Here is a 16,257-nt window from a genome sequence, read left to right as displayed (position 1 = left end):
TTAAGAAGAAGGACGGTACTCTGCGCCCCTGCGTGGATTATCGAGGGCTGAATGACATAACGGTTAAGAATCGTTATCCGCTTCCCCTTATGTCATCAGCCTTCGAGATTCTGCAGGGAGCCAGGTGCTTTACTAAGTTGGACCTTCGTAACGCTTACCATCTCGTGCGCATCAGAGAGGGGGACGAGTGGAAAACGGCGTTTAACACTCCGTTAGGGCATTTTGAGTACCGGGTTCTGCCGTTCGGTCTCGCCAATGCGCCAGCTGTTTTTCAGGCATTAGTTAATGATGTTCTGAGAGACATGCTGAACATCTTTGTTTTTGTCTATCTTGACGATATCCTGATTTTTTCTCCGTCACTCGAGATTCATGTTCAGCACGTTCGACGTGTTCTACAGCGCCTTTTAGAGAATTGTCTCTACGTAAAGGCTGAGAAGTGTTCTTTTCATGTCTCCTCCGTTACTTTTCTCGGTTCCGTTATTTCCGCTGAAGGCATTCAGATGGATTCCGCTAAGGTCCAAGCTGTCAGTGATTGGCCCGTTCCAAGGTCACGTGTCGAGTTGCAGCGCTTTTTAGGTTTCGCTAATTTCTATCGGCGTTTCATTCGTAATTTCGGTCAAGTTGCTGCCCCTCTCACAGCTCTTACTTCTGTCAAGACGTGTTTTAAGTGGTCCGGTTCCGCCCAGGGAGCTTTTGATCTTCTAAAAGAACGTTTTACGTCCGCTCCTATCCTCGTTACTCCTGACGTCACTAGACAATTCATTGTCGAGGTTGACGCTTCAGAGGTAGGCGTGGGAGCCATTCTATCCCAGCGCTTCCAGTCTGATGATAAGGTTCATCCTTGCGCTTATTTTTCTCATCGCCTGTCGCCATCTGAGCGCAACTATGATGTGGGTAACCGTGAACTGCTCGCCATCCGCTTAGCCCTAGGCGAATGGCGACAGTGGTTGGAGGGGGCGACCGTTCCTTTTGTCGTTTGGACAGACCATAAGAACCTTGAGTACATCCGTTCTGCCAAACGACTTAATGCCCGTCAAGCTCGTTGGGCGTTGTTTTTCGCTCGTTTCGAGTTTGTGATTTCTTACCGTCCGGGTAGCAAGAACACCAAGCCTGATGCCTTATCCCGTCTGTTTAGTTCTTCTGTGGCTTCTACTGATCCCGGGGATTCTTCCTTATGGGCGTGTTGTCGGGTTAACAGTCTGGGGAATTGAAAGACAGGTTAAGCAAGCACTCACGCACACTGCGTCGCCGCGCGCTTGTCCTAGTAACCTCCTTTTCGTTCCTGTTTCCACTCGTCTGGCTGTTCTTCAGTGGGCTCACTCTGCCAAGTTAGCTGGTCATCCCGGTGTTCGAGGCACTCTTGCGTCTATTCGCCAGCGCTTTTGGTGGCCGACTCAGGAGCGTGACACGCGCCTTTTCGTGGCTGCTTGTTCGGACTGCGCGCAGACTAAGTCGGGTAACTCTCCTCCTGCCGGTCGTCTCAGACCGCTCCCCATTCCTTCTCGACCATGGTCTCACATCGCCTTAGACTTCATTACCGGTCTGCCTTTGTCTGCGGGGAAGACTGTGATTCTTACAGTTGTCGATAGGTTCTCTAAGGCGGCACATTTCATTCCCCTCGCTAAACTTCCTTCCGCTAAGGAGACGGCACAAATCATTATCGAGAATGTATTCAGAATTCATGGCCTCCCGTTAGATGCCGTTTCAGACAGAGGCCCGCAATTCACGTCACAGTTTTGGAGGGAGTTCTGTCGTTTGATTTGCGTCCGTCAGTCTCTCTTCCGGGTTTCATCCCCAGTCTAACGGTCAAGCAGAGAGGGCCAATCAGACGATTGGTCGCATACTACGCAGCCTTTCTTTCAGAAACCCTGCGTCTTGGGCAGAACAGCTCCCCTGGGCAGAATACGCTCACAATTCGCTTCCTTCGTCTGCTACCGGGTTATCTCCGTTTCAGAGTAGTCTGGGTTACCAGCCTCCTCTGTTCTCATCCCAGCTTGCCGAGTCCAGCGTTCCCTCCGCTCAAGCGTTTGTCCAACGTTGTGAGCGCACCTGGAGGAGGGTGAGGTCTGCACTTTGCCGTTACAGGGCACAGACTGTGAGAGCCGCCAATAAACGCAGGATTAAGAGTCCAAGGTATTGTTGCGGCCAGAGAGTGTGGCTTTCCACTCGCAACCTTCCTCTTACGACAGCTTCTCGTAAGTTGACTCCGCGGTTCATTGGTCCGTTCCGTGTCTCCCAGGTCGTCAATCCTGTCGCTGTGCGACTGCTTCTTCTTCCGCGACATCTTCGTCGCGTCCATCCTGTCTTCCATGTCTCCTGTGTTAAGCCCTTTCTTCGCACCCCCGTTCGTCTTCCCTTCCCCCTCCCGTCCTTGTCGAGAGCGCACCTATTTACAAGGTACATAAGATCATGGACATGCGTTCTCGGGGACGGGGTCACCAATACTTAGTGGATTGGGAGGGTTACGGTCCTGAGGAGAGGAGTTGGGTTCCGTCTCGGGACGTGCTGGACCGTTCACTCATTGATGATTTCCTCCGTTGCCGCCAGGATTCCTCCTCGAGTGCGCCAGGAGGCGCTCGGTGAGTGGGGGTACTGTCATGTTTTGTCATTTATTATCATGTCTTGTCCCTGTGCTCCCCATTCTATTCGTTTCCCTCTGCTGGTCTTATTAGGTTCTTTCCCTCTTTCTATCCCTCTCTCTCCCCTCCCTCTCTCACTCTCTCGCTCTCTCTTCTCTCTATCGTTCCGTTCCTGCTCCCAGCTGTTCCTATTCCCCTAATCATCATTTAGCCTTCCCACACCTGTTCCCGATCCTTTTCCCTGATTAGAGTCCCTATTTCACTCCTTGTTTCCCGTACCTGCCCTGTCGGTTCCTTGTTTAGTATTCACCGTGCTGTGTTTGTGTATCGCCCTGTCGTGTCGTGTTTTCCTCAGATGCTGCGTGGTGAGCAGGTGTCTGAGTCTGTCTGGTTCAAGTGCCTTCCCGAGGCAACCTGCTGTTCACCTGCTGTTCAAGATCGAGTCTCCAGTTTGTCCTCGTCATTTCGAGTGAAAGTTGTGTTTTTTTGATTGTGTTTACTTTACTGGATTAAAGACTCTGTTTTCGCCAAGTCGCTTTTGGGTCCTCTTTCACCTGCATGACAGATGCTGCCACCACCATGTTTGACAGTGGGGATGGTGTGTGTTCAGGGTGATGAGCTGTGTTGCTTTCACGCCAAACATAACGTTTTGCATTGTTGCCAAAAAGTTCAATTTTGGTTTCATCTGACCAGAGCACCTTCTTCCACATGTTTGGTGTGTCTCCCAGGTGGCTTGTGGCAAACTTTAAACACCACTTTTTATGGATATCTTTAAGAAATGGTTTCTTCTTGCCACTCTTCCATAAAGGCCAGATTTGTGCAATATACGACTGATTGTTGTCCTATGGACAGAGTCTCCCACCTCAGCTGTAGATCTCTGCAGTTCATCCAGAGTGATCATGGGTCTTCTCCTTGTATGAGCTGAAAGTTTAGAGGGACGGCCAGGTCTTGGTAGATTTGCAGTGGTCTGATACTCCTTCCATTTCAATATTATGGCTTGCACAGTGCTCCTTGGGATGTTTAAAGCTTGGGAAATATTTTTGTATCCAAATCCGGCTTTAAACTTCTTCACAACAGTATCTCGGACCTGCCTGGTGTGTTCCTTGTTCTTCGTGATGCTCTCTGCGCTTTTAACCTGTTAAGCCTAGCCCTGTTTACTGCCCCTTCTGGAGGAATTGGGTACCCATATAAAACAGGATATATTTTTGTCAAAAGTTGCTAATATATGCATATAAAAAATATTATAGAATAGAAAACACTCTAAAGCTTCTAAAACCGTTAAAATTTTGTCTCTATGTAAAGCAGAAGTCTCAGGGCATGCATTCTCCCAAAATCTCTCTTGTTATGGAAAAAGTTGGCCCAACTTTGACGTCATCTTAAACACACTTCCCAAAAGGCTACCGCTCTGGGAACAGTTCCTACGTGTTCAGCGCGAAGCCTGCTTTCAATGGGGCTTCTCATTGTGAGAATCGCGCGCTCACGAGACGTTGAGCGTGCCGAAAGGTCTCGGTCACGCGAAAAAAAAGTGTACGTTTATGCGCGCTCTGCTCCCGCTCTCTCTTTTCTTCAGGATCAATTAAAAGACGTGTGTGTTTCGCTTCGTCCTCACAATTGCTGTACAGCTTTATAACATGTTAAAGCTTAATTATGAACATAGTTTGACAAGTTTACTCGTCATATAATATATAATTTCGACGTTTTGGTGCGCATCCACTTGAATTTTGCCTACATTTCGACCGAAATGTGGCTATTTTGAGAACCGAAAGACGCAGACTTGAAAACTAAACGCTGTTTTGGTAAGTATAATCCCTTCCAGGTCTTTTGATGGAAGAACAGCAAAGGTAAGGGAATATTTATGTGTTAATTTTGGGTTTCTGTCGACTCCAAGATAGGCATAATGATACATTTGGAGCGCCGACTCCTAGTATAGCCTAATGAACGCAAACTGTAACGTTAAAAATAAATGTAACACAGCGATTGCATTTAGAAGAAGTGTATCTTCCTATACATATGTAAAACATGCATATTTAGTCAAAGTTTATGATGTGTATTCCTTGTTAGCTGACGTTATCTGCCGGAGCTATTTCATTTCTCCTGACATTTTAGTAGCATTTTTTGAACGATGCATCATTGTAAACAGAGATTTATGGATATATATAGCATATTATTGTGTAACATGTTATATTACTGTCATCTGATGAAGATTTCAAAAGGTTATTGAAATTTTTTTTTTTAATCCTGCGTTTGTTGATTGCATATTTTTTCTTACTTGGCTATGCTAATGAGCTATGTCTGCGGTGGTGGTTTGACATAAATATGTGCTATGTTTTCGCCGTAAAACATTTTAGAAATCTGACTTGTTGCCTGGATTCACAACGAGTGTAGCTTTAATTCAATACCCTGCATGTGTATTTTAATGAATGTTTGAGTTTTAACTAATACTATTAGCATTTAGCGTAGCGCATTTGCATTTCCAGAGCTCTAGATGGGACGCCTGCGTGCCAGGTAGAAGCAAGAGGTTAACGGACCTCTGAGACTATTACAGTGTAGGTGCATTGATACGGAGACTTGATTACACACAGGTGGATTGTATTTATCATCATTAGTCATTTAGGTCAACATTGGATCATTCAGAGATCCTCACTGAACTTCTGGAGAGAGTTTGCTGTACTGAAAGTAAAGGGGCTGAATAATTTTGCACGTCCAATTTTTAAGTTTTTGATTTGTTAAAAAAGTTTGAAATATCCAATATATGTCGTTCCACTTCATGATTGTGTCCCACTTGTTGTTGATTCTTCACAATAAAATAAAGTTTTATATCTTTATGTTTGAAGCCTGAAATGTGGCAAAAGGTCGCAAAGTTGAAGGGGGCCGAATACTTTCGCAAGGCACTGTATATGCAAATTGCCATCATACAAAACTGAGGCAGCAGACTGTGAAAATTAATATTTGTGTCCTTCTCAAAACTTTTGGCCAAGACTGTATACTGTATTTTATACCATCTATTACATCTTGCCTATGCAGCTCGGTCATTGCTCATCCATATATTTATATATCTTTTTCTATCCCATTAGAATTGTGTGTATTAGGTAGTTGTTGTTGAATTGTTAAATTACTTGTTAGATATTACTGCACTGTCGGAACTAGAAGCACAAGCATTTCGCTACACTCGCATTAACATCTGCTAACCATGTGTATGTGATCAACAAAATTTTATTTGATTTTTTCTAGCTAAGATTCTTGAATCCTTGGTAAATAAATGTACAACATTGTTCTTTCTTATCTAAGAAATGTATTTTGAATGAAAACCAATCAGGTTTTAGGCTTTAGCATAGCACTATGACAGCAACCACTATAGTTGTTAGTGATCTTGTCAATGCTTTAGACACTAAAATCAAATGTATTGCTTTGTTTTTGGACCTGTCAAAAGTTGTTGATACTGTTGATCATGCTAATTTATTGGCCTGAGATGGTTTGGGATGAGTTGGACCACAGAGTGAAGGAAAAGCAGCCAACAAGTGCTCAGCATATGTGGGAACTGCTTCAAGACTGTTGGAAAATCATGTCAGGTGAAGCTGGTTGAGAGATTGCCAAGAGTGTACAAAGCTGTCATCAAGGCAAAGGCTACTTTGAAGAATCTTGAATAATTTGTTTTACACTTTTTTGGTTACTACATGATTTCATATGTGTTATTTCATAGTTTTGATGTATTCACTATTATTCTATAATGTAGAAAATAGTACAAATAAAGAAAAGCCCTTGAATGAGTACGTGTGTCCAAACTTTTGACTGGTACTGTCAAACATGCAGATTGATATCTTCAAGAGTATAGTTTTTCTCACCATGGTGACTTGGTGGTTGCCAAATGGTCATTCCTTCATATAAATAAAGAGTATTGTTACAGTGGAGAACAAGACTTTAACAAGAGCGTTTGGTCCCAACCTGTCTGTCAGTCTCACCCTTATCAGTCTGTATCCTGGGTCACAGGATACCAGGACGTGGTCTTTGAAGGAGTACTGGATCTGGACCGGATCCAGCTGGCCATAGAGAGGCTTCACAGGGACAGGACACTGACTCCTTCCTGAAAACAAACAGGATACAGGCTAGATAATTAGACCAGGAAACTATTTATTTGCTTACAACGGACTTCATTAATTCATTGATTATTTAAGATATTACAGTTTTATAATTTCCATTGTTGTATTCTACTTGTATTGCGTGTGTGATCATTTCCACATGTTTTGTTGGGGTGGCTAGACCAAAACCATGAGTGAAGTGGTATTTTTTTTTTTTATCCTGGTTGGACAACTCTGAATTTTCTGCTTATTCTCTCTAGTGTTCTAGGAATGTTCTGGAAAACCATGGAATTTTGTGAAAGTTACAAGAATTTTAGAAAACACAGAGGAAAACACAAAACACAGGCTGGAACGATAAAAGGTTCCCCTATGGCAGTGCTGCCCAATTCCAGTACTGGAGAGCAGAAAAATACTTCTGGTTCTTGTTTCTACCTGGAAGTAAATTGCACTCACCTGCTGTCCCAGGTCTGAATCAGTCCCTGATTAGAAGGAGAGGATGAAAACCAGAAGTGTTTCGGCCCTCCAGAATCGGAATTGGGCAGCCTTGCCCTATGGGGACAAGCCAAAAAACCCTCTGAGTGTACCGAATGTACGTAATACCTATCCCAACCCTTTTAGATGTACATGGTTGGGAGAAGTCATGGGCCCTGGTTAAAAATAGAGCACTAAATAGTGATTAGGGTGCAATTTGATACGCAACTAATGTGTCCCCTTCTTCCTTCACACAAATGAAGACATTCAACAGAGTTAAAAACGTTGCATTTTTGGAAAAGTGGACACAATGACATATGAATATTTAGAGTGAGGCTGACCTGATGAGGTGTAGGAGAGCCTCCAGCCGATGTTCTCTCCAGAGTTATCACTGTGGAAGAACACCTGGACCTTGTTGCTCTCTGTCTGGATCTTGCCTGGTGGCCGGTCACCACAGAACGGACCATACTCCTTCTCTCCAGCCTGGATCTGCAGGTCAAACACACCACCACTTCATCATCATTATCATAATTTATACAGTGCTTTTCAAAGAATCTCAAAGCGCTTCAAAGCACAAAACTATACACGTAATTTAGAAAACCAACATCACAACATCATGAGATGGACAGTCATTAGAAGGTTAATGCCTTGAGTGGTCATCTGAGGGAGGTGGTCAAGCGGGGAGAGAAAGTCCGGATGCAGGCAGGAAAGTCCGGATGCAAGTCTCATCAAGGTGTCTCACTTTTATCATGACCATCATCCTAGTCGTCATCACTACAATCATCACTGTCATGGTCATCGATCCTCCTCCTCTTCATCTCATTATCATCATTACTACACAACCCCATGACCAAATACCCTACCCAAACCCTTCCAAAGAAGCACTAATACAGTAATTCAATCAGCTTTGGCTCGCAGTCATCCCTCCCAAGTCTCCTTCAGTATAAGTTGATTAATTGTGTGCACGTTGTGAGGCGACATTGACTGGCTCGGTTGTAAAATCTAAGCGTTCCAGATTTTCCAAAGCTGTGGCTGTGGGTGATGGTGGGAAAGCCCAATGTGACCCTGTCTGACTTGGCCATGGTCTGGCCTGGGCTAGCCTGGTCTGGTTGGTTATTCTTGGCGAATGGTATAACAGCTTTTAGGAGCAGAGGCTAAGCCAGCTGTGTGTGTGTGTGCTGCCCTCTGATGCTGAAACATTGGCTGGGATTTTATCACCTACATTTGCACGTGGAGGCCACACACACTACTGAGCCTAATCTTAACTTGTTTTTAGGACATTACATCTAAGTTGGATCAGCCTGTAGTGTGATTTTCCACTTTAATTTTGAGTGTGACTCCAAATCCAGACCGCCATGGGTTGATAAATTTCATTTCCATTGATAATTTTTGTGTGATTTTGTATTTTTTTTAAAAGTATTTCATACGAATATTTCATTCATTCAGATCTAGGATGTGTTATTTTAGTGTTTTTTGAGCAGTGTATAAAGGCAGGTATAAATAACACAATATAAAACCATATAATGCTACAACATTGGAAAGGTGCAAGTACGATAAGCAGTGGTGTAAAGTACTTAAGTTGTCTTTTGGGGTATCTGTACTTTACTATTTAGATTTTGACAATTTTTATTTTTACTTCACAAGATTTCTAAAGAAAATGATGTACTTTTTACTCCATACATTTTTCCTGACACCCAAAAGTACTTTTTACATTTTTAATGCCTAGCAGGACAGGAAAATTGTGCAATTCACGCACTAATCAAGAGAACATCTCTGGTAATCCCTATTGCCACTGATCTGGAGAACTAACAGACCCACAAAACACAAATTCTTTGCTGGTGAACTATGTCTGAGTGTTGGAGTGTGCACCTGGCTTATCCATAAATTAAAAAGCTTTGCTTAATATAAGGAATTTGAAATGATTTATACTTTTACTTTTCATACTTAAGTATATTTAAAACTAAATACTTTTAGAATTTTTTGCAAATGTACAAAGGTCAAAAGTCAATCAAGCAAGGTTAATCACACTTTAGAATTCACTGCAGCTATTGCCTTGGGGATCAAAGATGCTTGAGCAGTCCAGGTGTGGCAAAACTAGGGCCTGTGGGACCTGCTTTGTTGATAGTGTTGTTAAGGATTAATCAGATCAGATTACTTAAAAGTGTTCTGAGCCACACAGGTCGGAAGTCACCTTTCAGTGGGAATGGAAGCTCTTCTATTTGAAATCTCCAAAACGAAAAAATGTGCTCTCCTTGCTTACTTTAAAAGGACATTTATGATTAGTCAACACAGCTCCATCCTGTTCACTTCAAGCACTAGGATGAAACTCATGACAAATCAGCTGCTTACTAAACTAACCCTATTTTCAGTAGAAACGAGTACATCAAAAATTGTGTTTCTGCAAACTTTGCATAGTATTTGCATAATTGATACTCCAACTCGTGAAATAATTTGATTTATATTTTCAATTGAAGTCTGTCATATCAGACTGCTATGTTAGAAACAAATCAAAATGTACTTGTAACATGATTCGTAAACAACAGGTATAGACAAACAGAGAAATGCTTACTTACAAGTTTCAAAATATGCAGAGTGACTTGAGATATGGCTTTTGCTTTGCAACTCTGCATAGAAGGCCAGTATCCCGGAGTCACCTCTTCACTGTTGACGTTGAGACTGGTGTTTTGCGGGTACTATTTCAAGAAGCTGCCAGTTAAGGACTTGTGAGGCGTCTGCTTCTCAAACTAGACACTCTAATGTACTTGTCCTCTTGCAAATCTGGTCTGTGATAGGACGGGGGGTTTTCAGACCTAGCTTGGCTATTAGACTATTCTTTAGTAAAGGTTGAATTGTCTATTGTTCAGCTATTAGCCCTCCTCCCCAACTTGCAACAAATTTCTGTTCCCATCTCATTCCATTCCCTCTTCCACGCGTCATCGTTCTGCTCCTGAGTGGCTCGCTTGTGGGTGTGCTGGCAGGATATGGCAGCAGCTTTGGTTGTGCATCAAGAATTCTGCATACAGTAGCACGTTTGTATGAAGATGTGGTTATTCACAGGCAAATTGTTATATGCTATGGAGGTACATTTGTGTCTTTTTGTTTGTTCTGAAAGCAACTTTTTTCCGACACAAAGGAAGTCAAAGTGGACACCTACGAAGATGGCATCTCAGGTAAGCAGCACTGGGCTGTATTGACGTATCCTAAAAATGACATCTGCTGCTTTAGATTGAACGGTCATATCTCAGTTATTGTTTTCATATCTATAAAAAATATGCTGTTTTCTTTACTTTCAGAGAGCGAGCTGATCAAGGGGTCGAAAATAAAGATATTGACAGATGTTCACTGTCCCAGGAACAGGCCGTGGAAACTTTATTGCTGGCAAGTATCCATAACCAGAGGTAATTAAACTGTTCTGTGTTCTTTTTCTCCATCTTTGCCTGTCTTTTTTTTACATGGAACCTGTCTCACATGCATTAATTTAAAAAAAAACTTCAATGTCACCTGCTAATTTTCAGATTTACACCACAAACACAGCCATTTTCACTGGAATATCTGTTCTGTCAAGTCATGATTTCCCTGGGGGTTAGCCTTGCAATAACCAAGTTGTGAGACACATAGCCCTATATATTTAAGTGTTTCAGGTACACTCCGATAGGTGTCTGCGTCACATACAGTATCTTCTATTGACATTATCTTCTATTGTTTGTCCTCATGTGTCTGTTTTCCAGCATAAAGTACTCTGTAGCCACTTAGAGTGGACACCAGGTGAGACCACACTCACACAATAACAGTCTCTCTTCTTCACTTCATCCCTCTCCCCCTTCTCCCTAAATCCTCTAGGTTATATCAGCTGTTCTGGTGAATCCCTCCCACATCTGAACTGGTTGACACACAGGGCACAGCATGATCATAGGTGAGATGTCACTTGGTCGGATCAACAGGAAGTATTATTAAAGAGATGCTTTACATTGAAATACAGAGAGAGATGTAGTAGTCCCAGAGTTAATGATCCAAGGTCAGTTTTGCATCCTGATTTAAGATGACTGAAAAAAAAGAACAAGGTGTAATCATGCTCTCTCGAGTTTGAGAGAGGAAGCCAGTCCTGTCATCGCCACCAAGTAAAACTAAATCCATGCTCTTCAACCGATCGCTACCTGCACCTACCCGCCTGTCCAACATCACTACTCTGGACGGCTCTGACTTAGAATACGTGGACAACTACAAATACTTAGGTGTCTGGTTAGACTGTAAACTCTCCTTCCAGACCCATATCAAACATCTCCAATCCAAAGTTAAATCTAGAATTGGCTTCCTATTTCGCAACAAAGCATCCTTCACTCATGCTGCCAAACATGTCATGTTTTGTCTTATATTGTCTTGTCATTTTGCTTTTCCTTCTGTTCGTTTTCCCCCTGCTGGTCTTTTTAGGTTCGTTCCCCTTTTTCTCTCTCCCTTCCTCTCTCTCTTCTCTCTATCGTTCCGTTCCTGCTCCCAGCTGTTCCTATTCCCCTAATCAATCATTTAGTCTTCCCACACCTGTTCCCTATCTTTTCCCCTGATTAGAGTCCCTATTTCTTCCCTTGTTTTCCGTTCCTGTCCTGTCGGATCCTTGTCTATTGTTCACCGTGCTGTGTCTGTGTATCGCCCTGTCGTGTCGTGTTTCCCTCAGATGCTGCGTGGTGAGCAGGTGTCTGAGTCTGCTACGTTCACGTGCCTTCCCGAGGCAACCTGCAGTTATGACCGAGTCTCCAGTCTGTTCTCGTCATTACGAGTGGAATTATGCTTTATGATTGTAGATTTACTTTACTGGATTAAAGACTCTGTTTTCGCCAAGTCGCTTTTGGGTCCTCATTCACCTGCATAACAGAAGGATCCGACCAAAGAATGGACCCAGCGACTACAGACGCTCGTAACACTGCCGTCGAGATCCAAGGAGCCATGCTCGGCAGACACGAGCAGGAATTGTCTGCTGCTCGCCATGCCGTGGAGAACCTGGCCGCTCAGGTTTCCGACCTCTCTGGACAGTTCCAGAGTCTTCGTCTCGTGCCACCTGTTACTTCCTGGCCTGCCGAGCCTCCGGAACCTAGGGTTAATAACCCACCTTGCTACTCCGGGCAGCCCACGGAGTGCCGCTCCTTTCTCACCCAGTGTGATATTGTGTTCTCTCTCCAACCCAACACATACTCTAGAGAGAGAGCTCGGGTTGCTTACGTCATTTCACTCCTTACTGGCCGGGCTCGAGAGTGGGGCACAGCTATCTGGGAGGCAAGGGCTGATTGTTCAAACAATTACCAGAACTTTAAAGAGGAGATGATTCGGGTTTTTGACCATTCAGTTTTTGGTAGGGAGGCTTCTAGGGCCCTGGCTTCCCTATGCCAAGGTGATCGATCCATAACGGATTACTCTATAGAGTTTCGCACTCTTGCTGCCTCTAGTGACTGGAACGAGCCGGCGCTGCTCGCTCGTTTTCTGGAGGGACTCCACGCAGTGGTCAAAGACGAGATTCTCTCTCGGGAGGTTCCTTCCAGTGTGGACTCTTTGATTGCTCTCGCCATCCGCATAGAACGACGGGTAGATCTTCGTCACCAAGCTCGTGGAGGAGAGCTCGCGTCAACGGTGTTTCCCTGCTCCGCATCGCAACCATCTCCCTCCTCTGGCTCAGAGACTGAGCCCATGCAGCTGGGAGGTATTCGCATCTCGACCACGGAGAGGGAACGGAGGATCACCAACCGCCTGTGCCTCTATTGCGGATTTGATGGACATTTTGTCAATTCATGTCCAGTAAAAGGCCAGAGCTCATCAGTAAGCGGAGGGCTACTGGTGAGCGCTACTACTCAGGTCTCTCCATCTAGATCCTGTACTACTATGTCGGTCCATCTACGCTGGACCGGTTCGGGTGCTACATGCAGTGCCTTGATAGACTCTGGGGCTGAGGGTTGTTTCATGGACGAAGCATGGGCTCAGAAACATGACATTCCTTTCAGACAGTTAGACAAGCCTACGCCCATGTTCGCCTTAGATGGTAGTCATCTTCCCAGTATCAGATTTGAGACACTACCTTTAACCCTCACAGTATCTGGTAACCACAGTGAGACTATTTATTTTTTGATTTTCGTTCACCTTTTACACCTGTTGTTTTGGGTCATCCCTGGCTAGTATGTCATAATCCTTCTATTAATTGGTCTAGTAATTCTATCCTATCCTGGAACGTTTCTTGTCATGTGAAGTGTTTAATGTCTGCCATCCCTCCCATTTCTTCTGTCCCCACTTCTCAGGAGGAACCTGGCGATTTGACAGGAGTGCCGGAGGAATATCATGATCTGCGCACGGTCTTCAGTCGGTCCCGAGCCAACTCCCTTCCTCCTCACCGGTCGTATGATTGTAGTATTGATCTCCTTCCGGGGACCACTCCTCCTCGGGGTAGACTATACTCTCTGTCGGCTCCCGAACGTAAGGCTCTCGAGGATTATTTATCTGTGTCTCTTGACGCCGGTACCATAGTGCCTTCTTCCTCTCCGGCCGGGGCGGGGTTCTTTTTGTTAAGAAAAGGACGGTACTCTGCGCCCCTGCGTGGATTATCGAGGGCTGAATGACATAACGGTTAAGAATCGTTATCCGCTTCCCCTTATGTCATCAGCCTTCGAGATTCTGCAGGGAGCCAGGTGCTTTACTAAGTTGGACCTTCGTAACGCTTACCATCTCGTGCGCATCAGAGAGGGGGACGAGTGGAAAACGGCGTTTAACACTCCGTTAGGGCATTTTGAGTACCGGGTTCTGCCGTTTGGTCTCGCCAATGCGCCAGCTGTTTTTCAGGCATTAGTTAATGATGTTCTGAGAGACATGCTGAACATCTTTGTTTTTGTCTATCTTGACGATATCCTGATTTTTTCACCGTCACTCGAGATTCATGTTCAGCACGTTCGACGTGTTCTACAGCGCCTTTTAGAGAATTGTCTCTACGTGAAGGCTGAGAAGTGCTCTTTTCATGTCTCCTCCGTTACTTTTCTCGGTTCCGTTATTTCCGCTGAAGGCATTCAGATGGATTCCGCTAAGGTCCAAGCTGTCAGTGATTGGCCCGTTCCAAGGTCACGTGTCGAGTTGCAGCGCTTTCTAGGTTTCGCTAATTTCTATCGGCGTTTCATTCGTAATTTCGGTCAAGTTGCTGCCCCTCTCACAGCTCTTACTTCTGTCAAGACGTGTTTTAAGTGGTCCGGTTCCGCCCAGGAGCTTTTGATCTTCTAAAAGAACGTTTTACGTCCGCTCCTATCCTCGTTACTCCTGACGTCACTAGACAATTCATTGTCGAGGTTGACGCTTCAGAGGTAGGCGTGGGAGCCATTCTATCCCAGAGCTTCCAGTCTGACGATAAGGTTCATCCTTGCGCTTATTTTTCTCATCGCCTGTCGCCATCTGAACGCAACTATGATGTGGGTAACCGCGAACTGCTCGCCATCCGCTTAGCCCTAGGCGAATGGCGACAGTGGTTGGAGGGGGCGACCGTTCCTTTTGTCGTTTGGACAGACCATAAGAACCTTGAGTACATCCGTTCTGCCAAACGACTTAATGCTCGTCAAGCTCGGTGGGCGTTGTTTTTCGCTCGTTTCGAGTTTGTGATTTCTTACCGTCCGGGTAGCAAGAACACCAAGCCTGATGCCTTATCCCGTCTGTTTAGTTCTTCTGTGGCTTCTACTGATCCCGAGGGGATTCTTCCTTATGGGCGTGTTGTCGGGTTGACAGTCTGGGGAATTGAAAGACAGGTTAAGCAAGCACTCACGCACACTGCGTCGCCGCGCGCTTGTCCTAGTAACCTCCTTTTCGTTCCTGTTTCCACTCGTCTGGCTGTTCTTCAGTGGGCTCACTCTGCCAAGTTAGCTGGTCATCCCGGTGTTCGAGGCACTCTTGCGTCTATTCGCCAGCGCTTTTGGTGGCCGACTCAGGAGCGTGACACGCACCGTTTCGTGGCTGCTTGTTCGGACTGCGCGCAGACTAAGTCAGGTAACTCTCCTCCTGCCGGTCGTCTCAGACCGCTCCCCATTCCTTCTCGACCATGGTCTCACATCGCCCTAGACTTCATTACCGGTCTGCCTTTGTCTGCGGGGAAGACTGTGATTCTTACGGTTGTCGATAGGTTCTCTAAGGCGGCACATTTCATTCCCTCGCTAAACTTCCTTCCGCTAAGGAGACGGCACAAATCATCATCGAGAATGTGTTCAGAATTCATGGCCTCCCGTTAGACGCCGTTTCAGACAGAGGCCCGCAATTCACGTCACAGTTTTGGAGGGAGTTCTGTCGTTTGATTGGTGCGTCCGTCAGTCTCTCTTCCGGGTTTCATCCCCAGTCTAACGGTCAAGCAGAGAGGGCCAATCAGACGATTGGTCGCATACTACGCAGCCTTTCTTTCAGAAACCCTGCGTCTTGGGCAGAACAGCTCCCCTGGGCAGAATACGCTCACAACTCGCTTCCTTCGTCTGCTACCGGGTTATCTCCGTTTCAGAGTAGTCTGGGTTACCAGCCTCCTCTGTTCTCATCCCAGCTTGCCGAGTCCAGCGTTCCCTCCGCTCAAGCGTTTGTCCAACGTTGTGAGCGCACCTGGAGGAGGGTGAGGTCTGCACTTTGCCGTTACAGGGCACAGACTGTGAGAGCCGCCAATAAACGTAGGATTAAGAGTCCAAGGTATTGTTGCGGCCAGAGAGTGTGGCTTTCCACTCGCAACCTTCCTCTTACGACTCCGCGGTTCATTGGTCCATTCCGTGTCTCCCAGGTCGTCAATCCTGTCGCTGTGCGACTGCTTCTTCCGCGACATCTTCGTCGCGTCCATCCTGTCTTCCATGTCTCCTGTGTCAAGCCCTTTCTTCGCACCCCCGTTCGTCTTCCCTCCCCCCCCCTCCTGTCCTTGTCGAGAGCGCACCTATTTACAAGGTACGTAGGATCATGGACATGCGTTCTCGGGGACGGGGTCACCAATACTTAGTGGATTGGGAGGGTTACGGTCCTGAGGAGAGGAGTTGGGTTCCGTCTCGGGACGTGCTGGACCGTTCACTTATTGATGATTTCCTCCGTTGCCGCCAGGATTCCTCCTCGAGTGCGCCAGGAGGCGCTCGGTGAGTGGGGGGGTACTATCATGTTTTGTC

General features: G+C 45.5%; 1 protein-coding gene across 1 annotated transcript in view; it reads right to left on the bottom strand.

The window, feature by feature from the left end:
* The window catches only part of masp1 (MBL associated serine protease 1), a 93,891-nt gene that overhangs the window by 43,013 nt on the left and 34,621 nt on the right, over nt 1-16,257 (bottom strand). Inside the window, exons 6-7 of the mRNA XM_046297842.1 lie at nt 7,468-7,615; nt 6,539-6,660 (exon numbers count right to left, since the gene is read on the bottom strand). Coding sequence (XP_046153798.1) covers nt 6,539-6,660; nt 7,468-7,615 — 270 coding nt within the window. The remainder of the gene's footprint in view (nt 1-6,538; nt 6,661-7,467; nt 7,616-16,257) is intronic.

This window comes from Oncorhynchus gorbuscha, linkage group LG14, assembly GCF_021184085.1.
Source record: "Oncorhynchus gorbuscha isolate QuinsamMale2020 ecotype Even-year linkage group LG14, OgorEven_v1.0, whole genome shotgun sequence".
NCBI lineage: Eukaryota > Metazoa > Chordata > Actinopteri > Salmoniformes > Salmonidae > Oncorhynchus > Oncorhynchus gorbuscha.
Note: the sequence above shows the minus strand (reverse complement) of the source record. Positions and strands in the feature narration are given on the sequence as shown.